Source organism: Rana temporaria, chromosome 4, assembly GCF_905171775.1.
Source record: "Rana temporaria chromosome 4, aRanTem1.1, whole genome shotgun sequence".
Lineage (NCBI taxonomy): Eukaryota > Metazoa > Chordata > Amphibia > Anura > Ranidae > Rana > Rana temporaria.
Window position 1 is genome coordinate 10,651,487 of NC_053492.1, and position 26,131 is coordinate 10,677,617.

The following is a 26,131-nucleotide window of genomic DNA, read 5'->3' on the forward strand; positions in this document are numbered from 1 at the left end:
CATCTCATTTGGCATTATATTGTGTGCTCTAAAATTCATTAAAGTGTATTTTTCCAATCACGATGTACCAGATACATGCTGGTGATGCCAAACCGCTAAAGGAAACATGCTTCATATTTGGTGGGAATGCCCACCTTTGTGCATGTTTTGGAAATACATTTTCGATCTATACTGCAAACTTACTGATCTCTCTATTCAACCATCACCCATGGTGACTCTCCTTTCCATGATACCTGGATCTCTTCAGTCAGTGAAAAAAGACATGATTAGACATTTTCTCAATGCAGCCAGAACAGTTATCCCTCGACATTGGAAATTGACTTCCATACCCTCTCTGGGGGAATGGGCAATTGAACTAGACTCTATCAGAAAACTGGAGTACCGTGTTTCCCCGAAAATAAGACACCGTCTTATATTTATTTTTCCTCAAGAAATCACACTATGGCTTATTTTCGGGGGATGTCTTATTTTTATTACCGGCAAGTATGGTACAACAGTATGGTACAAAAGTATGGTACAACAATCTACATTTATTCAACTATCCCCTGGTGTTTGTGTGGGGTGAGAGACTGTTGCTGGTCAGTGCTGGGGAGAAGCTTTACTTCTTCCCCTGAGTACAGAGCGTCCTTCTCCTCACTTCACTGAGGAGACATTTTACTTTCACTTTCACCTGACAGGGGGAGCCGACCTTATTTATGGGGCTGCCGACACCTCTCCGGTCACTTAGAGATACTGTGGAGCAGATAAGAAGGGCTGCACGACTTCTTTACAGCTCCTGAGCTCCGCACCAGTACAGTACGCCTATCACGTCTTGTTTACCGCTACGCATACGACACGCCATCACTACGTCTTATTTTCGGGGATTCGACACGCCATCACTACGTCTTATTTTCGGGGGTATGGCTTATATTTTGATCTTGCGTCGAAATCCCGCTATGGCTTATTTTCGGACTACGTCCTATTTTCGGGGAAACACGGTAGCTGCCGACACAAGAAATGGGAATAAAAGAACATTTTTCTTATACCTGGAACGACGGGGTCAGGTTTAGAGACTCACCTGATGAGCCATGATGTAGTGTCTTGGTAAACCAACATCTTTCAACTTTGGTTTCTATCTCCGTCCCCGTTTGTAAACCCCTTTCTTTTTTTTTTTCTTATTTCCTCTTTTTTTTGTGCTCAATGAATATATTACAAACAATATGCAAAAAGATGTGATCCCCAAACAAAAGCCGAATATACGACTAGCTAAAATTAAATAAATGATTGAATATCAAAATATATATAGGTATTTATCGCACATTAGAGATATATAGAAAATGGTGCAGTGAATGGGAAACAAATCACTCATAACATTAAATGTAATTGAACATTAGTAAAGTCCATATAAAAATGTCTTGTGGACATCACTGGTTCGGACACCGCCACCAACACCCAAACACACTGCTTCTTACCAAAAGGAAGATTAAAAACTTGCAAGACAATATATCAATAATGGCTCTTCAACAGCAAAGGGTATAGAGAAAAGGCAGCAGCTTCTTTAGTACAAGTCAGCAATCCTGGATGCCTCCCAAGATAGGATCCTCAGCAGCATGAGCATAATCAGTCCTTTAATTGACCTTGTTAGCGGAGAGCCCAGCAAAGAAAAGAAAACACTTCATAGTGCAGACATTCCAATAAGTAGTTTAATAAAGGATAAAGAAGTTGATACACTCACATTTATGAAGTCAATAACAAGCAGAGGAAAAAAAAAATGGAAGAAACGTCAGCGTTTCAAACCATAAAGATGGCCGCTGTGTAACAGTACAAGCGTTGCATGTTACAGGCTCCTCCCTACTAGTTTCGTCATCACCAACGTCTTCAGGGGTATATTAATTGAGGAACATATACCCTTGACATACAAGGGATAAATAATGCATCTTAATCACTTGACGACCGCCACATGTACGATTACGTTGGCAGAATGGCATGGCTGCGCAAAGGGACGTACCTGTACATCCCATTGAATTTGCTGCCGCGTGCTTAGTGAGCGTGTCTCTGCGGACTCGATGTCCGCTGGGTGCCCGCGATTGTCTCATGGAGTGAGATGCCTATGTAAACTAGTGACAGAACAGTGATCTACTACTCTCTGTCATAGGGAGCAGTGATCACTGTTGTATAACTTGTTGCTCAGCCCCCCCCCCACAGTTAGAATCACTCCCTAGGACACACTTTACCCCTTCTTAGCCCACTAGTGTTTAACCCCTTCCCTGCCAGTGTAATTTACATCAATGGCCCACACGGTACAACACTTCATCCATGTCTTTGGTGATCTCTGATCTCCTTATGAAGTGTTTCTTACATGATGAAGATCAGCCATGGAGTATATCTGAGGTGTATATCAGGGTGTGCTTCTTCCCCACATGAGAGCTGTGATGTCCAGCAACATTCATATAGAAGACATTTCCCGCACTCAAGGCACTAATACACCTCAAGGGTTGTGTGGGATCCCTGATGTACAGGAAGACAGGACTTCGGTGAGGAACAATTCCCTCACTCAGGACAGGGAACTGGCTTCTCCTTCATGTGCATTCTCTGATGTTTGCACAGATGGGACTTCTGTGAAAAACATTTACCGCAGTCAGGGCAGGAATACGGCTTCTCCCCCGTGTGAGACCTCTGATGTCTCTGCAGATTGGCCTTTCGCTCAAAACATTTTCCACACTCAGGACAGGGATACAACTTTTCCACCGCATGCAATCTCTGATGTTTGTATAAAGTGGACTTCTGTGAAAAACATTTCCCGCACTCAGAACAGGAATGCAGCTTGTCCCCCGTGTGCAATCTCTGATGGTTGCGAAGAGACGACTTCACTGAAAAACATTTTCCGCACTCAAGACAGGAATACGGCTTTTCCCCCGTGTGCAGTCTCTGATGTGTGTAAAGAGAAGCCTTCACCGAAAAACATTTCCCACACTCAGAACAGGAATACGGCTTCTCACCCGTGTGGGATCTCTGATGAATAGAAAGATTGGACTTGTCTAAAAAAGATTTCCCGCACTCAGAACAGGAAAGTGTCTTCTGCCCTGTGTGCAATCTCTGATGTCTGTAAAGATGGGACTTCCATGAAAAACATTTCCCGCACTCGGAACAGGAATATTGCTTCTCCCCTGTGTGAGATTTCTGATGTCTGTAAAGATGGGACTTTTCTGAAAAACATTTCCCACACTCAGGACAAGAATACGGCTTCTCACCCGTGTGAGATCTCTGATGTGAGACAAGAGCTGATTTTTGCACAAAACATTTCCCGCATTCAGAACAGGAAAACGGCTTCTCTCCTGTGTGAGACTTTTGATGTAGGGTAAGTCTGGATTTTTGTACAAAGCATTTCCCACACTCAGAACAGGAATATGGTTTCTCTCCCGTGTGCAATCTCTGGTGTGTGTAAAGATTGCATTTCTTTGAAAAACATCTCCCACACTCAGAACAAGAATATGGCATTTTCACTGTGTGAGATCTCTGATGTATGGAAAGATGGGACATCTTTGAAAAACATTTTCCACACTCAGGGCAGGAATGTGGCTTATCATTTGTGTGAGTTCTTATATGGACATTAAGATTTGATTTAAAATGGAAACCCTTCCCGCACTCAGTACAGGTAAACCTTTTATCTGTTGGAAGAACAACACTTTCCCTCACAGTCTGAGGTTCCTCAATATAAAATAAATACAATGTTCCATCTACACTGTGTGGTGTCGGATGGACATTTGAGGTAGTCGGGTTTTCTCCTGGACTATACTGTGTGATGTCCTCATCTTCTACTTTACAGTCTGGAGACAAAGTGAGACAATCCTCTGAGGTTTTCCTCAACTCCCGTCCATCTACTAAAATAGAAATACAAAGATTATTACTAGACATGAGCAGATTGGTTCCCCTAAACCAGGACTCCGCCCACATCAGGCAGCTTTGTCTCTGAGGAACATACGATGAGGAGATCATAGAACAAGTGTCCCCACCCCCTCTATCACTCATTGCCATCTTCCCAACACAAGGGGCCGGATTCAGAAAGAGATACGATTGCGTATCTCCTGATACGCCGTCGTATCTCTGAGTCCGGCCGGTCGTATCTATACGACTGATTCAGAGAATCAGGTTACGCATAGATATCCCTAAGATCCGCCAGGTGTAAGTGTCTTACACCGTCGGATCTTAGGCTGCAATTTCAGGCTGGCCGCTAGGTGGCGCTTCCGTATGTTTTCCGCGAGGAATATGCAAATTAGGATTTACGCCGATTCAGAAACAAACGACCGCCCGGCGCTTTTTTTTACGTCGTTTGCCTTCGGATTTTTGCGGCGTAAAGTTACCCCTGCTATATGAGGGGTATGTGCGGTGTATCCTATGTAAAGTATGGCCGTCGTTCCCGCGCCGAGTTTTGAAATTTTTACGTCGTTTGCGTAAGTTGTTTGCGAATACGGCTGGACGTAATTTACGTTCCCGTCAAAAGCAATGACGTTTTGCGGCGGATTTTCAAGCATGCACACTGGGATGTTTTCACGAACAGCGCATGCGCCGTTAAAAAAAAAACTTCAAATACGCGGGGTCAAGCATAATTTAAATAAAACACGCCCCCTACATCCCCATTTGAATTACGCAGCCTTACGACGCCGTAACTAAGGGCGCAAGTTCTTTCTGAATAAAGAACTTGCGCCCAAAGTTAGAGCGGCGTAACGTATCGGAGATACGTTACGCCGGCCGGACAGATACACGCAGGTATCTGAATCCGGCCCAGGAAGTCCTGCACTTCTTTATTTAGTCCATAATTTAGTCATGAATAACCGCGGGGCTGAGCCCCACCAGAGGTCAGAGAGTGAGGATGGGGGGGGGGGGGGGGGGGACAACCAAGATGAAGACTAGACCGATCCTGAAGACCTCCATTATTGGGTTATTGACTCCTCCCTCATTATCACTTTATGTTTAAGGTCCCAAAGTTTGGGGATGTTATCACATTATCTGTGCTCCAATCAAATCATCAGATATAAAATGTCCAGTTGGTAGGAAATGGGTGTAACAAAAGAGAATACATATTATGTTTATATACAGCAGTGGGTGGGGGAGCAGAATTCAGAACTATGCAATATACAACATATGGACTATATAGTATTAGAATTATGTAATGTACAACATAAAATATACAGTGTAAGGGTCAGGACTCATAATATTGGTATTCAGTAATCAGTGGAAGCTTAAATGTTTACATGAGACAAGTTGCAGAGATCCCACACCGCTGCCTCCCATCTCCTGAGACTGCACTCAGTGACTTGGGTCTGAGATTATACAGACATATCCCTCCACCCGACACAGCCAGCAGACATCAGAGCAGAGAACAAACTAGATCTAGGAATGGGGGAGAAGACCCAAGGCACATCCCCCAGGTGCCCAAGCCAAGCAACACCTATGACGAAAATCAACATTTTGCTGGCAACTGAACTTTTGAAATCGACAAGGCTTAGGCCCTTTTCACACTACAAAATAAATCAGTTTTAATAATCCGTATTAAAATCCGTCAGATAATGTTAAAAAACGGAAATTATACGTCCTTTATAACATATCATTAAAGTCTATGGGATTTTTTAATGTTCCGTAAAGATCCGTAATAGTCCGTTATAACGTACGGACGTTAGTTATTACGGAATATGTGACGGGTCTTGCACTAATTTTTTTTCCGTTGCAAGTAACGGATATATTAACGTCCGTTATATTTTAACATTGAAGTCTATGGCGCACGGACGTTAGTAAATGTCTCCGTAAATGTCCGTTATGTTAACGGACGTTAATTTTACTGAGCATGCTCAGTAAAGACTTCTGGAGCTGGACTTCAAGAAAGGGTGAAATGGTTTTTATTAACGGACGTTAGAAAGGAATGATATAACGGATGTATACGGATATATACGGATAAACATTATCCGTTTTCAATAAAGGAAGAATGGTAAAATATTTATCCGTATGTATCCGTTATTAAATCCGTTAATAAACGTCCGTTAATAGGTGTAATACGGATATTATAAAACGGACATACAATCCATAGTGTGAAAGAAGCCTTAGAGAGAAAAAAAAATGTAATGTACAGGACGGGGAACAAAGCTCAGGAAAGTGACCAGAGTATTACAGGCTGATATCACCCAGTCCCCGCCCTACTCTGGACCAATCAGTGAGCAGTATGGGTGGAGGAATGTATTTAGTGTTAATGACCCACCTGTGCTGATCTCTGTAGGAGTGTCCTCCTCTATAAATGTCCCCGTTATTCCATCCTCCTCCATAGACTGCTGATCATTCCTCACATATTTCTCTTCTTTTTCTGCTTTATCCTCAACTTTTATATCTATCAGATCTTCAACCTAAACCATGAGAAGGATCAGTAATAACATCTGTAAAACATCAGCATTAATAATAAGATATCACCTCAAAATATCCACGCATTGTCCGTTTTTTAGGTGCTCTGTCCCACCAACCTTGTAACAGTAAGGGATTGTGTGATCTTCCTGGTTCCTGGTATTAGGTGGCTCCATCATATCCTTGTGTTCTTCTGAAAATTCCTCCATCACTCCATACTCCTCATCCTCCTCTTTATACTCTTTTTTGACAACAATATTATAATCTCCGAGGTTTCTACTCTGGATATATAATCACATGATGAATGTAACAAACAAAATGTTGTGTAAAAGTCATAACTACCAATAATTGTTCCTCGTCTACCTGATGATGGTGGGGGATGGTGTGACCTTCCTGTGTGGAATCCCGGGAATACAGAGGTTGGGGACATCTCTCTGGTGGGTTCCTGGTATTCGGTGGATCAACCATATCCTTGTGTCCTGAAAACGTATCCACTCCATACTCCTCATCCTCCTCTTTATACTCTTCTTTCACAACAATATTATTATTGTCAAGGATTCCACTCTGAAAGATATAATAAAGCATTCATTGTAACAAACATGCTGTGTATAAATCAGAACTACCAATAATTGTCACTCATCTACCTGGTGATGGTGGGGGATGGTGTGACCTTCCTGTGTGGAATCCCGGGAATACAGAGGACGGGGACATCTCTCTGGTGGGTTCCCATTACTGGATCCATCTGTAGGAAACACACACACTGACTGAATACATTGTTTCTATGTGTTTATCAGATGATGGGGGATCTAGGTGGATCCTCCGTACTGCTCTCTCCTTTACAATAAAGTCTCCTCTTACCCGGTGATGTGAGGGGCGGCTGATTGTCCATCATGACGTCCTTGTAGAGATCCTTGTGTCCTTCTAAATACTCCCACTCCTCCATGGAGAAATAGACAGTGACATCCTGACACCTTATAGGAACCTGACACACACAATGATACAGTCACCATCCAGACACACCCCTTGTCTTTTACTGGATAATGTCCCAGAATTCCCGGCACCGCTCACCTCTCCTCCATCATCTCTCTGGTGACTTCTAGAATCTTCTTTGTATTTCTCTATTCTATCAGGGAGGGAGGTGGAGGCAATGTGATGGTCATATGATCTCCAGACTTCAGAGGAGGAAAACTCTAGATTTCAATCACGTTGTTGGTGACTTCTAAAATCTTCTGCATGTTGTCTCTCACAGGTTTTAGGAAGTCACATGATCTCCTGACTTCAGAGGAAAAAACTCTGTATGGAAAAACCAATAGGAATATCAAATTAGATCCCCAGAATCTTCCTCACCCCTCTGGTCTGTATTTTATAAAGAAAAAGTGATGCCTTCAATCCTTCTCACCTCACCGTTCTGGACTCCATTTTATTACAGTCCCACTTTCGGTTGAGGTGGCCCCTCCCACTCCTCACTACGTAGGATAAAAGATTGTTGCAGGTGCTTCGTCACATATGGCTACCCGCTGGAGTGCGCATGCGCGCCGCTGCCATATGCATTCCAACACCTTTACAAATGTGACGAAGAATATAGCTAGATCATTTAGCTGAAAGGAATTTGTGAACGTTTTAGTAATTGCTAGTTGATGAGAATTTAGCATTTGTAAAAGTGTTGGAATGCATATGGCGGCGTCGCGCATGCGCACTCCAGCGGGTAGCCCAATGTAATTGTTTCGCCATAAGTGACGAAACACAGGCTTTCTGATGCCATTAAATACAATACAGGACCAACAGTCCTTGACCATAAAGCTCCATTGTGGCATTGTCACTCCACATTACAGTCTGACAAAAGCTGTGTGATGTGTCAAGGTGTTGTTGGGTATATTGGGCCAGATTCACAGAGGAAATACGCCGGAGTATCTACTGATACTTCGGTGTATTTTCAAATTTGCCGCGTCATATCTTTATTTGTAATTCACAAAAAAGATACGACGGCTTTTGGCTAAGATCCGACAGGCGTACGGCTTCGTACGCCTTCGGATCTTAGGTGTTATTTTTCCGGCGGCCGCTGGGTGGAGTTTGCGTCGTTTTCCAGCTTCGGGTATGCAAATTAGCTGATTACGGCGATCCACGAAGATACGCGCGTTCGTCGCAATCTCTTACGTCGTCGCTAGTCGGTTTTTCCCGTCGCAAAATTAGGCCTGCTTTTCCATGGCTTATCTTTAGAACAGCCATGTTAAGGTATGGCCGTCGTTCCCGCGTCAAATTTCAAATTTTTTTTTTTTGCGTAAGACGTCCGGGAACACGAAACAACGTAACGCACGTCGCCGTTCAAACAATACGTCGGGGCGCCGTAATTTTGCGCAAAGCACGTCAGGAAATTTCCTAACGGAGCATGCGCAGAACGTTCGGCGCGGGAACGCGCCTAATTTAAATGGTACACGCCCCATTTGAATTAGGCGGGCTTGCGCCGGACGGCTTTACGTTACACCGCTGTAAGTTTACACGCAAGTGCTTGGTGAATCAGGCACTTGCGCTGAGAACTTGCGGCAGTGTAGCGTAAAGGGGATACGTTACGCCGCCGCAGATAACTGTGAATCTGGCCCATAGTAACCAGGCTTTTGTATGTGCTATTGGCCCAGTAACAGCTTCTTTCTGGCACCTCGATCATACAGCTCATTTATGTATCATCGCATTGTAAACTTTGAAACAATCACACCATCTTTTTCCAGAGCAGCCTGTATTTCTCCTGAAAAGTGATTGACCAGTACTGACTAGAGCTGCACAATTAATAGTTAAAAAATTGTAATCTCGATTCAACCCCCCCTGACGATCTCTATTGCAGAGTTTGCCGATTCTTTCATATAACAAGTGGAGAGACTTTATCTGCTCACTCAGATGTCAAAAGAAAAAAATCCGGGCCGTCTGACAAGTTTTTAACATGAAACATTGGCCCAGATTCAGGTAGGGGCGCGCAAAACTGCGGCGGCGTAACGTATGACATTTACGTTATGCGGCCGCAAGTTTTACAGGCAAGTGCTTGATTCACAAAGCACTTGCCTGTAAAGTTGCGGCGGCGTAGCGTAAAAGGGGCCGGCGTAAGCGCGCGTAATTCAAATGATCCCGTAGGGGGCGTGGATCATTTAAATTAGGCGCGTTCCCGCGCCGAACGTACTGCGCATGCTCCGTCGGGAAAATTTCCCGACGTGCATTGCGGTAAATGACGTCGCAAGGACGTCATTGGCTTTGACGTGAACGTAAATGGCGTCCAGCGCCATTCACGAACGACTTACGCAAACGACGTAAAATTTGAAAATCGCGACGTGGGAACGACGTCCATACTTACCATTGGCTGCGCCTCCTTTTAGCAGGAGCAGCCTTACGGCGAAAACGACGTAAAAAACGAGTGCCGGCCGCGCGTACGTTTGTGAATCGGCGTAAGTATGCAATTTGCATACTCTACGCTGACAACTACGGGTGCGTCACCTAGCGGCCAGCGTCAGATTGCACCCTAAGATACGACGGCATAAGAGACTTATGCCAGTCGTATCTTAGGCTACAGTCGGCGTATCTAGCTTTCTGAATACACAAAGTATATACGCCGGCGCTACTTAGCAATTACGCTGCGTATCTATGGATACGCAGGCGTAATTGCTTTCTGAATCTACCCCATTGTAACTAACGCTTCCTTCTTAGATCAAAAGGATAAACTGGTGTGTAAAGAAAAAAATCCAGGCAGTCTGCCAAGTTTTTAATAACGTGTAAATACAGGAAGTTTAACTACTTAAAGGGGTTGTAAAGTTTTGTTTTTTATTTTCTAAATAGGTTCCTTTAAGCTAGTGCATTGTTGGTTCACTTACCTTTTTCTTTCATTTCCCTTCTAAATGTTTTTTTTTTTCTTCTTTGTCTGAATTTATCACATCCTGTTCCTCCCCAGTAAGCTGTTCTGGCTGACTAACCCCCAGCCAGAACGGCTCGGATGATGGGGGCTTACTGAGGAGAAATTCAGGAAGTGAGAAATTCAGACAAAGAAAAACATTTAGAAGGGAAATCGATGGAAAAGGTAAGTGAACCAACAATGCACTAGCTTAAAGGAACCTATTTAGAAAATAAAAAAACAAACCTTTACATTGCACTGGAGATAAAATCGATGTAGCTACATAAACTGTAAAAATGGTGCGAGTAATACCAAACGGTACCAAAAGCAGTCATGAAAACATGTAGCTAAGTATGATACTGGTATAAAAATGTGTACAATGATACCACTGCTGAATCCAGATGAGGAGGGGTTAACATCAGTCAGTCGGCTTGTAGATGTCCCATGAAGGGAACTATCACAACTCCCAGTGGATGGCTGTAGAATCCCAGGTTGATAGAGGGAAGTGATAGAGGGAAGTGTAACAGCCCTTGCGTGTGGCAGAGTAAGGTCCCGCCGGCATGCAGATATGAAGGCACAGCAAAGGAGCCCTTCAGATGGACACGGCAAGCCTCGCCGGTGTACGTGACGTCACCGGATCTCCGACGGAACTCCCTGAAGGCCCAGAAGCCGGCAGAGAGGTGAGTACTAATCAAAAGAATTTTAAATCGATCAAAAAGATTTTGATCGATCAAAAAAATTAAAGATTAATCGATTAAAAGTTAATTTGCACAGCCCTAATATATATATATATATATATATATATATATATATATATATATATATATATATATATATATTGTCACCAGAGCAATACAGTATTGGTTTCGAGAGTTTAAAGATTTTGAAGATGTGAAGAGGGATGGGCTGACTCTGGATGGAGGGACATTTGGAGGAGGAACTGTGGGGTCAGTGTGAGGTAATAGGATGTGCTGACTCTAGATGGAGGGACATTTGAAGGTGAAGTTGTGATATCAGGGTGAGGTCATAGAACGTACAGACTACAGATTTATTGACATTAGGAAGAGGAGCTGTGAGGTCAGTGTAGGGTCAATGTGATAGCATTGGATGTGCTGACTCCAGAAAGAGGGACAGTCGAAGGAGGAAGTGTGATGCCATTGTGATGTCATAGGATGTGCTGACTTTGGATGGAGGGATGTTAAAATCCATGATGTCAGTGTGATGTCATAAGATGGGCTGACTCTGTATAGAGGGGCATTGGGAGAAGGAACTGTGAGGTCAGTGTGATGGCATAAGACTTTAGGATTCTGGATAGAGCAAAATTGGGAGGAGTAGCTGAGAGGTCAGTGTGATGTCATAGCACTCTCTGACTCCTGATGGAGTGGCATTGGGAGGAGGAGCTATGAGGTCAGTGTGATGTCAAAGGATTCTCTGACTCTGATTGGAGAGACATTGGGAAGAGGAGCTGTGGGGGGGTGCGCTGTGTGAGGTATCTGTACACACAGTGGGGTAGATTCAGTAACATTTGCACATTTTTTACGTAGGCGCAGGGCACCGTTTTTGCCCTGCGCCCCCGCAAATTTTCTGCGCTACCCTCGATTCACGGAGCAGTAGCTCCGTAAATTGCGTGGGCACTCCGGCAAAATGCCCGGCGTAAGCGCGCGCAATTTAAATGATCCCGTAGGGGGCGGGAATCATTTAAATTAGGCGCGTTCCCGTGCCGAGCGTAGTGCGCGGGAACGCGGGAACTTTCCCGACGTGCATTGCGGTAAATGACATCGCAAGGACGTCATTTGCTTCAAAGTGAACGTGAATGGCGTCCAGCGCCATTCAAGATTTACTTACGCAAACGACATAAATTTCAAATTTCGCGACGCGGGAACGACGGGTATACTTTAGCATTGGCTGCCCCTGCTATAGAAGGGGCAGCCTTACGCAAAAAAACCGACGTACGCAAACTGCGTACGCAGGGCTCGCGTAGGGTAGTGAATCAGCGTTAGTATGCAATTTGCATACTATACGCTGACCACTACCGGAACGCCACCTAGCGGCCTGCGTAAGAATGCAGCCTAAGATATGAGGGCATAAGAGCCTTATGCCACGCATATCTTAGGCTGCAGTCGGCGTAACGAGCTCTCTGAATCAGGAGAAGTCGTTACGCCGGGGCAAGTAAGCAATTGCGCTGCGTAACTATGGTTACGCAGGCGCAATTGCTCTTTGAATCCGGGCCAGTGTGTCCCACCTCCCTGAAAGATGAACTTTGGGCTTTGCCAGGACACATCATATTCCTGTGATCTCCGTGAACTCCGGAGACTTTACTGATCACATTTTAGGATGGATATCCAAGACTCGGATCATTATGGAAAAATTTGTTTTACTACAAATTAAAATGTTCTCTCTTTCTTCCTATTTGAATCTTTAATTTATAAGACATACATATTCCAACCCCCTCTAAATAAACCTCCCATCCCCCACCGCTAATAAAAGTCATACAATCCGTTAGCATAGATGAGGTGAGAAGGTGATTGGTGGGAAAGGTGACACATCTCCAAAATAAAGAGAGTGATCCGACCCTGTAAGTGGGGAAATGTTCTGACCCTGAAGGTGTTACTCTAGGTTTCCACACTATATATGTGTGTATCATCATCTGCTGGAGATAAAAGACATCACAGTGACTATGGAGGAAGAGGACGGACATGACGGGGTTACTGGGTGTTAATAGAAAATAAAATCTTATTACCTCCTCTGTTGTAACTTCCAGCAATGTCTCCTCTTTACTTCTTTCCGACTCACCTCTCACCTGGAACTTCCTATCTTACATAACTTCCTGTCCGTACCTGACATCACTTCCTGTCTGTCTTCCATAGAGTTGTCCTGGTAGAGATCACCACCTTGTGGAATTCCAAATAATTGCAACCCCCCGGGAAATGTCTTATAGATTGAACACGTCCTTCCTTGTGATAAGTGCGTATCAAGGTTGCCAACTTTCAGTAAATTTACAAACAGTTTGTAAAATCCATAATTGTTGCATCTGGTAATAAATGTCAGTTACGGACATGCAGCCTACATGTCCGTAATGGACAATCAAGGACAGATGCAAAAAGTACAGATTTTACAAACTGTTCGTAAATTTACTGAAAGTTGGCAACCCTGGTGTGTATGAACTGCACACTGATCAACCATAACATTATGACGACTGACGGGTTAAGTGAACAATATTGATTATTTAATTACAATGGCACCTGAAAGTGTGTTGGATATATTGGGCTGGCATGACTCATCCATATTTAGGGCTGACTCAGCCGCCCTGCCAGGTTCATTGCCTGGGGCTTAGCCAAGTTCCCCTAAGTATGCAGACTGCACCTTTTGGCCTCCGCCCATTAACTTCTAGAAGTTTCTCCAAGCTTCTAGAACCAGGGGGAGGCACAAGAGATCTGCCTGTATAAGTCATTCAGCCTGACCTGCAATAAACCCTGACCCAAATTCTAGACTCACATTTACCATGAGCCAAATACATTTGCCTGTACTTAAACACTAGCACATTAGAGGGTGCTACAATACAAATTTGCAACTATTACTATTTTTATTCTACAGGGCCTCTGCTTTCAAAAAATATATACAGTTCTGTCAGGGACTCAGCAGCCGATTCGCGCTTCCGCGCATGCGCGCGCCACGCACGGGCATGCGCGCCTCTGCGTTCCAGCGTGGATCTATTATACCGTGCGCGCGCACCCGCACGTGCGTCCACCAATCAGGGTGCAACCCGGCCTATTTAAACCAGCACCACACTCATGGTGGTTGCTGGTTTGTTGTCAGCTTTACCTTGTTTGGAAAAACCTTGAAGAAACCTGAACCTTGACCTGTTTGACCCGGATTTGGACTTTGACTACTCTCTGCCTTCTCCTGCACTTGACCCCTGGATTGTTTATTGGACCCGCTGCCGTCTCTATTCCCTTTTTGACCACTGGCTTGCTGACTTGGACTTTCTGCCTTCCGGAACCCCTGACCACTTGGCTTGTTTCCTGGATCTCCTGACCTGAATGGGCTCCCAGCCCCCTGGATTTGTTTTGCACCGGCATCTCTGCTACATCTGCCACAGCTTCCCTGGTGTCTCCGCATCACATCTCCAGTGACTTTCATCAAACCATCTTCCGCTGCTGGTAACCGGTGCCTCTTTGTGCCCCTCCTCGCTGTCTCCACCTCCAGGGGGTGAGGTGCACAGAGTCGCAAAGGTAGCCGCCCTCGGCATCTCGGTCTCGGTGAGTACTTACCTTAACGTTTCTGACAGTTCTGTGGGTTTAAAGCGGAGGTCCGTTCACCGCTGCAAAAATTAAAAGCCAGCAGCTGCACATACTGCAGCTGCTGACTTTTAATAATAGGATACTTACCTGTCCTGGAGTCCAGCGAATTTGTCACCGAAGCTGATGGAAACATCAGCTGTCGGGTACATGGCCCCTCCATTGCGAGTAATGGAACCTGGTAGTGAAGCCTTACGCACAAGGCTCTGCTCCTCTTTCCTACTGGCATGGCGGCCGGGGGAGGAGGAAAATCCGAAAATCCAAATTAAGGTTGAATCTGTCATTGAAGGCTTATGGTGTCTGTCGAATGTTTTAAGAAAAAAAAAATGAAGATTCTACAGAATCTTTAAAAAAAAAAAAAAGAAATTTCGACTCTTCATGTCTCTCTATGTGGAATCTTCATGTCTCTCTATGTGGAATCTTCATGTCTCTCTATGTCGAATCTTCATGTCTCTCTATGTCGAATCTTCATGTCTCTCTATGTCGAATCTTCATGTCTCTCTATGTCGAATCTTTTCTCTTTATGTCAAATCTTTTCTCTCTATGTCGACTCTTCTTCATGTCTCTATAATGTCAAATCTTTTCTCTTTATGTAGAATAATATTGGACTAATAGAGTTAAGGTTAGGCACATTCGACCGCAACGAAAACGAAAATAAAGCATTTGTTTATGTCGGATCTTTCGGTTTTCGTTTTCTGTGCTTTCGTTATCTTTTGTTAAAACGATAACGAAAATACCTGAAATTCGGACGAAAACGAATGCACATGTCTATCCTCTTCATTTCAGGGCTACTGCTAGAAATCATGGGGCCCCGTACAGCCTACCTCCCCCCACTCTTCTGCTGCTTCCCCTTGTTAATGTCTTCTGCTGCCCCCCATAATAATATTTCCTGGTCCCCCCATGTTAATGTGTCCTGCTGCACCCCATGTTAATATGTCCTGCTGCCCCCCCCCCCCATGTTAATGTGTCCTGCTGCACCCCCATGGTAATAAATCCTGCTGCCCCCATGTCAATGTGTCCGGCTACCCCCATGTTAATGTGTCCTGCTGCTTCCATGATAATGTGTCTTGCTCCCCCTCCATGTTAATGTGTCCTGCTGCCTCCCATTTTAATGTGTCCTGCTTCCCCCATTTTAATGTGTCCTGCTGCCCCCAATGGTAGTGTGTCCTGCTTCCCCCATTTTAATGTGTTCTGCTGCCCCCCATTTTAATGCGTCCTACTGCCCCCCCATTTTAATGTGTCCTGCTGCCCCCCATGGTAATGTGTCCTACTGCCCCCCATTTTAATGTGTCCTGCTGCTCCCATGGTAATATGTCCTGCTGCCCCCCATGTTAATGTGTCCTGCTGTACCTCCCATGTTAGTGTGTCTTGCTGTACTCCATGGTAATAAATCCTGCTGCCCCCTATGTTATTATGTCCTGCTACCCCACCATGTTAATGTGTCATGCTGCCCCATGTTAATGTGTCCTGATTCCCCCACCCCCATGTTAATATGTCCTGCTGCCCCCAGGTTAAGGTGTCCTGCTGCTCACCCCTTGTTAATGTGATCTGCTGTTCCTACTGTGGGGGGTTAGCTTATTGGGGATCACCTTCCCTGGGAAAAAGGCTAGTCCAAACAGCAGGTTTTCTTAAGACGACTACAGTGCAGGCTTAATTTCCGGGAGGGCGTCCATGGATGTCCTCCCATGTATGAGCTGCCTTTGCGTCCCTGCGAGTCGCGCTCTGCGATCAACGAGTCTATGAGACTCGGCTGATCACAGATCATAGTAAGGAGCCAGTCTCGGCCCCTTACCATGTGATCACCTGTCAGCCTATGGCAGCTGATCACATGATGTAAACAGAAGATTAATAATCTGTAATCACACCAAATTTTAAATAAAAAGCCTGCATGGGTTCCCCCTCCAAGAGCATACTAGACCAGTGATGGCGAACCTTGGCACCCCAGATGTTTTGGAACTACATTTCCCATGATGCTCATGCATTCTGTGGTGTACTAGAGCATCATGGGAAATGTAGTTCTGAAACATCTGGGGTGCCAAGGTTCGCCATCACTGTACTAGACTCTTGGGTCTGGTATGAATTTCAAGAAGAACCCCGTACGTCGGAAAAACGGCATGGGGGTCCCCCCAAAATCCATACCAGACCCTTATCCGAGCACGCAGCCCGGTCGGTCAGGACCCTCCTGAACCGTACCAGGCCGCACGCCCTGCGCCCCCCACCCCAAAGCACCGTGTCCTCATGTTGATGGGGAAAAGGGCCTCTTCCCGATGACCCTGGCCTTTGGTTGTCGGTGTCTGCGGGCGTGGAGCTTATCATAATCCGGGATCCCACTTTAATAAGTGGACCAGATCTGTCAGTGGGGCTGCAATGGTGGCAAAATTGGGTATAAAACATGCCTGTGTTCCCAAGAAATGCATGAACTTGCTTTTTATTTACAGGTGGGGGCCACTTATGAACCGCCTCAATCTTGTTGATCTGAGGCTTGATCAGCCCTGGAACCAATAATGTAGCCAAGGTATTTGGCCTCCTCCAAGCCTATGGTACACTTTTTCAGGCTTTCACCCTGGACAAATGAGATTCAAAAACTGGGCTGTGGATGACGACATTGTCGAAATAAGCGGATGTGTATTGGCGATGTGGTCTCAATATTTTGTCCATCATTTCCTGGAATGAGGCAGAAGTACTATGCAAATTAAAAGGCATCTGCTTATACTGGAATGACCCTGCAGGGGTAGAAAAGGCTGTCTTCTCTTTTGCAGATTCTGTTAGGGGTAACTGCCAATAACCTTTAGTCAGATCCAAAGTAGTTATGCACCAGGCATTTCCCAATCTGTCAACAAGCTTGACCCGAGGCATTGGGTACGCATTGAATTTGGACACGCTGTACTCCCTGAAATCATTACAAAACCTTATAGTGCCATCTGGCTTTAGGACCAATTCTCTGGGACTTGACCAGTCACTATGGGACTCTTCTATCACGTCTAACTCTAACATGTTCTTTATTCCATTTGCAACTGCTTCTCGCCTAGCCTTGAGTATTCTATAGGGCTTTATATTTACGTGGACCCCTAGTTCCGTAATTATGTCAAGCTGTATAGGTTGGTAAGAGAAAATTAGCTAGATTCAAGGACATCTCCGCAACTTTGCGGCGGTGTAGCTTAAGGCATTTAAGCTACGCCGCCGTAAGTTAGCGAGGCAAGTACATGATTCTCAAAGTACTTGCCTGCTAAGTTACGGCGGTGTAGCCTAAAGCAGGCGGGCGTAAGGGCGCCTAATTCAAATGTGTGTAAGGGGGCGTGTTTTATGTTAATGGGGCTTGACCTTACGTTTTTTATTATCTGCGCATGCGCCGGGTGCCTACATTTCCCAGTGTGCATTGCGGCTAAGTACGCTGCACGGGCTTATTGATTTCGACGTGGACGTAAATCCCTATTTATGGACGACTTACGCAAACGACGTAAAAAATGTGAATTTCGACGCGGGAACGGCGGCCATACTTAACATTGCCTAGGCCAACTAGGGCCTAGCGCTAACTTTACGCGGCCTATCTCATACGTAAACGGCGTAAAATGTACTGCGTCGGCCGGGCGTACGTTCGTGAATCGATCGTATCTAATTTGCATATTCTACGCCGACCGCAATGGAAGCGCCACCTAGAGGCCAGCCTCAATATTGCAACCTAAGATAGGACGGCGCAAGCCGTCGTATCTTAGATACGTTTAAGCGTATCTCTGTTTGAGAATACACTTAAACATAAGTCGGCGTAGGTTATCTACTGATAAGCCGGCCTAACTCTTTCTGAATCTACCTAAATGTCTCTATTCTTACTCACAAACTCTTTAACGTCCTTCTGTTGGGCCACTGACAAGGTTTTAATTATTGGCACGTGAGTTGTCACGAGGGCCATGTCCTTTTGGAGGGGGGGGGGGGGGGCACTGCCAGTAAAGTCTCTCTGTCCTTCCAAGGTTTCAAGAGATTAACGTGATATATTTGCTCAGGTTTCCTTTTCCCTGGCTGGTAAACTTTGTACTTCCCCTACTCTTTCCATAATTTCAAAAGGACCTTGCCACTTTGCTAGGAATTTACTCTCAACTGTGGGGACTAGTACATGCACTCTATCACCAGGGTTGAAGGTTCTGGTCTTGGCACCCGATTATAAACCCTTCTCTGGGCCTCCTGGGCTTGCGCCATATGGTCCCGTACAAGAACCATTACAGCATCAATCCTACCTTAAATCAGACTAGGATGGCAGATTTGCAGCAGATTAGGGCTTGCAAGATGGTGGCCATCACTAGGCCCCGGCCAGATCTGCAGGCAGAGTCCACCTAATAGACGGCTACACCACAGCAGGGAGGCACGGAGGTGAGGGAATAGTTTGTCTGGCAGTCCCCCGTTCCCGGGGCTCAGGATGGAGGAGGGTCAGCGCGCACCGGCGAGACCAAGGCCTGTAAGATGGCTGCAGCCGTGAGTGCGTGTGTTCCGTAGGGGCCTAAATATCACCGCGGCAGACAGTAACCCCTCTTAATATCCAGCCCAGGGCAAGGCAGGAGATGTGGTAGAACAGTCTGGGTGTTTTTTTGGGCTCACCAGACCAGGAGATGCACAGATGGTGGAGGATTGCATTTAGGATGCCCAAAGCTCCTCTCCAACATGTCTACCGTTGTCAACATCAGGACACACCCAATATATTCTATTATTTAATGTTATTTCTTAAAATAATTGTTATTATATCATCTGTTTTATCGCTGATCACACCAATGTTCTGTGAGCTGGAGATCTGAACGTTATTTTAGGGGTTCCCCAAGATCTCAATCTTTTTGCCAAGGGTTCCTCTAAGGTTGAGAAACCTTGATGTAAACTAATGACCTGTAAATTTTTTGCCTTTAGAGTGTCACTTATGAGTAATTTTTGGATACCTACATTTTTCGTTATTGATCCGGCACACATCATTTTTTTTCTTTCAATACATTTTTTATTATAATTTTATCCAGAGTTTTTTTTCTCAGAAAATAGGTGCAGGAACTCAACCACGACCCCGTTCAGATTTCACAAACAGTAGAAGGGTCTTAAAGGGGCATTAAATACCAGGATTGCATTACATACAGAGTGCAGAGTTCAGGTGGTTACACACAGAGTGTAGAGCTGTCACTTGTAAACACAGAAACCAGACTTCTGTGTTTTCAAGTGATTGTGGTGAGAAGGCACCAAAGGGTCTGAGCCAAAGGTGGTGGAACTGAGTTCCCCCAAGTTCCCCCTGAAATAAAGCCCTGATTGTATCTTATAACAAGATTGCAGTAACAAAAAAGAATAAAAGGTAGAAATCCAACTGGTCAGGAAAATTACTTGTCTGGAAAGTGGAGGTGGAGTCGTTATTCATTTGTGTACAATACAATACACAACATGTTACATTATTATAACAAAAGTATTGTAGAAAAGATCACACCATACAAAATGGGAGAAAAGTAGAAAATAAACCTGGATATTAAAGTGAGATGTGTATAAGGAACACTTTAACAATTACCACCATTTTATTCTCCAGGGCCTCTGCTGTCAGAAAATATATGTTTGGGGGTTTTATCTAATCTTCAGGCCGAAAATTTGCATTTTACCATGTGTGCAAAAATAATGCAAAACCAGTTCTGGCAGTAAAAGGGTTAATGTGAGCTAGATGGGATCACTCTGCTGTGGTCACACTATAAACATTAGAGCTCCCCCTAGCTGCAGTCTGATAATAACATTGCTAGGAGGTCTATTAATTTATTGCTACAAACTTCCCATCTTTATATAAACCTTGCCTGACATTTAGGGGTCTATACAATACATAGCGCCATCTAAAGGCCAAACATGGAATTTTAAATCAATTAGGCCCAGATTCACAGCCGAGATACTCTGTCGTATCTCTGTTTCTATCTATGCGACTGATTCATAGAATCAGTTACGCATAGATAGCCCCTAGATCCGACAGGTGTAATTGTTTTACACTGTCGGATCTTAGGATGCAGTACCGCGGCCGCCGCTGGGGGGAGTTTGCGTCGTAAACCAGCGTCGGGTATGCAAATTAGGAGTTACGGCGATCCACGACAGTTTTTCGCGTTCGCTACGTCGCTGCTCGTCTAGTTTTTCCGTCACAAATTTAGTCGTCGTTTTGGGTGCCCTAACTTTACACAGCACACATATGTGCTGTATAAAGTATGGCCGTCGTTCCCGCGTCGAAATTTAAAAATCAACATCGTTTGCGTAAGACGTCCGGGAATACGAAAGTACGCTAGGCACATCACCGTTCGAAAGAATGACGTCACTTCACGCAAAGCACGGCGGGAATTTCGAAACGGAGCATGCCCAGTAGGTCTGGCACAGGAGCGTGCCTAATTTAAATGGCACACGCCCCTTTGAATTATGTGGGCTTACCCTGGAGGCTGCCAGCGTAGGTTTTCATTGCAAGTGCTTTGTGAATCAGGAACTTGCGATGAAAACTTGCAGCGGTGTAACGTATCTAAGATACGTTACGCCGCCGCACTTCTACGTGAATCTGGCCCTAAGTGTCTAAACAATATTGGCCCAGATTCAAGAAGCTATTGCGCGGCGCAATAGCTGTTTTGCTCCCGCGTAGCGAATGCCCCTGATTCAGGAACATCGCTACGCGGACTGCAGCCTAGGATATGACAGACATAAGCCTCCTTATGCCTTCATATCTCAGGCTGCATTCTTGCGTTGGCCGCTAGGGGGCGCGGCCATTGTGATCGGCGTATAGTATGCAAATTGCATACTACCACCGATTCACAAAAGTTGCGCGGGCCCTGCGCACGCAAGGTACGGAGTTTCCGTACGGCGACTTTAGCGCAAGGTTGCTCCTGCTATTAGCAGGCGCAGCCAACGCTAAAGTATAGCTGCCCTTCCCGCTCGTGAAATTTAAATTTCACGTCGTTTACGTGATTCGTGAATGGCGCTGGACGCCATTCACGTTCACTTAGAAGCAAATGACGTCCTTGCGACGTCATTTGCCGCAATGCACGTCGGGAAAGTTTCCCGACGGAGCATGCGCTGTTCGCTCGGCGCGGGAGCGCGCCTAATTTAAATGATTCCCGCCCCCGGCGGGATCATTTACATTAGGCGCCCTTACGCCGGGTTACTTAGCATAGCGCCCGCGCAATTTACGGAGCTACTGCTCCGTGAATCGCGGGCAAATCGAAATATTTGCGTGGGCGCAGAGCAAAAATCGTTGCCCTTTGCCCACGCAAATATTGCGCGGATCTACCTGAATCTGGGCCATTGACTTATGCTCAACTGTAATCATAAGTGCATGAGTATGATCGCAGTCTTTAGTATGAAACCGCTCAACAAAAAAATAATTGTCGGATGAATGTGACAAGTATTTGCCCAAACGTTACAAATTCTGGCTGTATTTTAATTAACACATTTATTTCCTATGATTGTTAGCTCCATCTAGAGGCCACAGTGCTGTGTTTTCTGAAATACCTAGATCAGGAGGAATACTGCAATATGGCTACTAGATGGCTTCAATAATCATAGGAAATTACTGTATGACATAACATACAGCCAATATTCATCATAGCTGGGTGAATGCTTGTTACATTCGAAGAACATTTTTTAAATTGGACCACCAAGTGTTTGTGAAGCCTTACACCCCAAAATGTATTCAGTCAACAAAAGGTAATGAGCCGGATTCAGAAAGATGAGTGCATCTTTCTGCGGGCGTAACGTATCTCCGAATACGGCTTTATCTCCGATACGTTACGCCGCTGTAACTTTGGGCGCAAGTTCCGTATGCAGAAAGAACTTGCGCCCTTAGTTACGGCGGCGTAACGTATGTGTTGCGGCGTAAGCCCGCCTAATTCAAATGGGGATGTTGGAGGCGTGTTTTATTTAAATTTGACTTGACCCCGCGTATTTGACGTTTTTTGTGAACGGCACATGCGCCGTTCGTGAAAAAATTCCAGTGCGCATGCTTGAAATTACGCCGCAAAGCCTCATTGGTATCGATGTGAACGTAACTTACGCAAAGCCCTATTCGCAAACGACTTACGCAAACGACGTAAAATTTTCAAAACTCGGCGCGGGAACGACGTCCATATTTAACATTAGCTACGCCTCATATAGCAGGGGTAACTTTACGCCGAAAAAAGCCTAACGTAAACGACGTAAAAAAATGCGCCGCGGGACGTACGTTTAGGAATCGGCGTAAATACCTATTTAGCATATTCCTCGCGCAACTATACGGAAGCGCCACCTAGCGGCCAGCGTGATAATGCAGCCTAAGATACGATGGTGTAAGACACTTATACCAGTCGGATCTTAGGGATATCTATGCGCAACTGATTCTCTGAATCAGGCGCATAGATACGACGGCCGGCACTCAGAGATATGACAGCGTATCGGGAGATACGCCGTCGTATCTCCTATCTGAATCCGGCCCAATGACTCAATTTTTATTTTTCTACTGCTATCAATGGCCAACACGGTACTACACTTCATCCATGTCTTTGGTGATCTCTGATCTCCTTATGAAGTGTTTCTTACATGATGAAGATCAGCCATGGAGTATATCTGAGGTGTATATCAGGGTGTGCTTCTTCCCCACATGAGAGCTGTGATGTCAAGCAACATTCAGATAGAAGACATTTCCCGCACTCAAGGCACTAATACACCTCGAGGGTTGTGTGGGATCCCTGATGTACAGGAAGACAGGACTTCACTGAGTAACAATTCCCTCACTCAGGACAGGAAAGTAGTAGCTTCGGGGGGAAGATCTCCCGTGTGAGATCTCTGATGTCTATAAAGACTGGACTTCAATAAAAAACCTTTCCCACACACAGGACAGGAATACGGCTTTATCTCCGTGTGAAATCTCTGATGTTTGTCAAGACTGGACTTCTTTGAATAACATTTCCCGCACTCAGGACAGGAATATGGCTTCTCACCTGTGTGAGATCTCTGATGTGCGTTAACACTGGACTTCTGTGAAAAACATTTCCCACACTGAGCACAGGAGTATGGCTTCTCCCCTGTGTGAGACCTTTGGTGTGTGATCAGCTTAGATTTTTGTACAAAACATTTCCCACACTCAGAACACAAATAGGACTTCTCACCTGTGTGCAATTTCTGATGTCTGTAAAAATGTGACCTATCTGAAAAACATTTCCCGCACTCAGGACAGGAATACGGCTTCTCACCGGTGTGAGACCTTTGATGTAGGAGAAGTTCTGATTTTAGAACAAAACATTTCTTGCACTCAGAACAGGAATGGGGCTTCTCCCCAGTGTGAAACATTTCATGTGTTACAAGATCTGCTTTTTGGAAAAAACATTTCCCGCACTCAGGACAGGAATACGGCTTCTCCCCCGTGTGAGATCTCTGATGTCTGTAAAGATTGGACTTGTCTGAAAAAATTTTCCCGCACTCAGGACAGGAAAATGGTTTCTCACCTGTGTGAGATCTCTGATGTCGGACAAGTTCAGATTTTTTTAAACAGCATTTCCCGCACTCAGGACAGGAGTACAGATTCACCCCTGTGTGAGATCTCTGATGTGACACAAGTTTGGATTTATGGAAAAAATATTTCCCACACTCAGGACAGGAATGCGTCTTCTTACCCAAGTGAGACCTCTGATGTCTGTAAAGATTGGACTTCTGTGAAAAACGTTTCCCGCAATCAGGACAGGAATGCAGATTCTGCCCTGTGTGAGCGATCTTATGTGACACAAGTTGGGATTTATGTAAAAAACATTTCCCGCACTCAGGACAGGAATACGGCTTCTCACCCAAGTGAGACCTCTGATGTCTGTAAAGATTGGACTTCTGAGAAAAACACTTCCCGCACTCAGTACAGGAAAACCTCTTATCTGTTGGAAGGACGGCACCGTCCCTCACAGTCTGAGGTTCCTCAGGATAAGAGGAATACGATGGTCCTGCACCGTCCCTCACAGTCTGAGGTTCCTCAGGATAAGAGGAATACGATGGTCCATCTACACTGTGTGGTGCCGGATGGACATTTGAGGTAGTCGGGTTTTCTCCTGCACTATACTGTGTGATGTCCTCATCTTCTACTTTACAGTCTGGAGACAAAGTGAGACAATCCTCTGAGGTTTTCCTCATCTCCCGTCCATCTACTAAAATAGAAATAAAAAGATTATTACTAGACATGAGCAGATTGGTTCCCCTAAACCAGGACTCCGCCCACATCAGGCAGCTTCGTCTCTGAGGATCTTACAATTCCCCCCTCAAGGTAACTAGTAAATGGGTCCTCTGATCTCCTACCAGATCATTTCTTTATTCATGGACCTTAGTCAGAGAGTGAGGAAACTACGAGAACTGTCTTTTGCAGAAGTCGGGCTTATGTATTATACAGGATACAAGAGTTAGGACTATATACTATCAGAAAAATGTACAGTAATGTAGAACAGCATATATAGTGCAGGGGTCAGGACTATGTAATGTGCAATACAATTGATATAGTGTATTGGTCAGGACTCATAATATCGGTATTCAGTAATCAGTGGAAGATTAAATGTTTACATGAGACAAGTTGCAGAGATCCCACACCGCTGCCTCCCATCTCCTGAGACTGCACTCAGTGACTTGGGTCTGAGACTATACAGACATATCCCTCCACCCGGCACAGACAGCAAACAACAGAGCAAGTAACCCTGGGAGAATTGCTCTGTCAGGGATCTTACTAGACCCGGACATGGGGCAGAAGAACTAAGTCACATGTCCCAGGTGCCAAGGTTGAGTAACACCTATGTTGAAAATCAACATTTTGCTGCCAGCTGAAACCCAGAATCTACATACATTGTGATGCAATTGCCTATATGTCTCAGTTTAATGCTCCCTGCTAATTTAGTGCTGTGGGTTAGAGGTAACAGGTGTTTCATCTCTCTCTGTGAACACTGTTCATATGTTAAATAAGGCTAGCTTTTGAAAGGCCTTTAATTGTGTGATAACGCTGTCTAAAAACCTTTTGATACTCAGAGGTGTTAATAGGTGTCAAGCTGCATGCAGGGACGAAATGTCTGCCTAGGAAACTTAATGTGTGAAGGTGGTTTGTTATTATGCTGTTTAAGGAATGTGCAGTGATTAGACATGATAAATGTCGGTCGGTGCCGACCTGTCTGGAATGTTTTAGTAATTAGCCTTAGTGTGTGATTAGGGGGGGTGGAGATTTCATTGTTGCTTGAATGTCTTGGACTGTATAAAAAGCTGAGAAGAAAACCATTAAACTGTGTTGTTCCAGCAGTAAGCTTGTCTCATGTGTGGCTTTCTGGGCGACCCCAGGGATATTCCTCCTCGTGGAATATTGGGGTGATTTTCGTTATGGGAAGAAGGGAACGTTGACGGGGATATCATTCTAATACCGTCACAACTGGTTGGCAGCAGCGGGATTTTCCCTTCTATTCCCCTTTACACCCGGATTCCAAGCAGACACTGGAAGAACTACTGGAAGTTCGTGGAAGGATTGCTAGCAACAAAACCAAGCGGGTCATCATAGCAGAATTAATGGAGCTAGACCAGGAGGACGGGATTGCAGCAACGCCAGCAGTACAAGAGATGGAGACACCAGTGATTCAGGAAGAGGAATCGC

General features: G+C 45.0%; 2 protein-coding genes and 1 long non-coding RNA gene across 3 annotated transcripts; all 3 read right to left on the reverse strand.

Annotated features, from left to right (window-relative positions):
- Window positions 1–2,763: 2,763 nt before the first annotated feature.
- On the reverse strand, window positions 2,764–3,975 carry LOC120935509 (gastrula zinc finger protein XlCGF17.1-like; the record flags this gene model as incomplete). The annotated part of the gene is made up of 2 exons (XM_040347559.1): window positions 3,962–3,975; window positions 2,764–3,742 (listed from the first exon to the last, which is right to left on the reverse strand). Coding segments are annotated over exons 1-2 (993 nt in total), but the record flags the coding sequence as incomplete, so codon positions are not given.
- A 2,282-nt stretch (window positions 3,976–6,257) lies between these two features.
- On the reverse strand, window positions 6,258–6,770 carry LOC120935878. The gene is made up of 3 exons (XR_005748555.1): window positions 6,730–6,770; window positions 6,486–6,647; window positions 6,258–6,371 (listed from the first exon to the last, which is right to left on the reverse strand). It is a non-coding gene; the product is annotated as an uncharacterized LOC120935878 (long non-coding RNA).
- Window positions 6,771–23,206: 16,436 nt separating this feature from the next.
- Window positions 23,207–24,336, reverse strand: LOC120935877 (gastrula zinc finger protein XlCGF17.1-like; the record flags this gene model as incomplete). Its single annotated transcript, XM_040347913.1, has 1 exon — window positions 23,207–24,336. A coding segment is annotated over one exon (1,071 nt), but the record flags the coding sequence as incomplete, so codon positions are not given.
- Window positions 24,337–26,131: the final 1,795 nt, after the last annotated feature.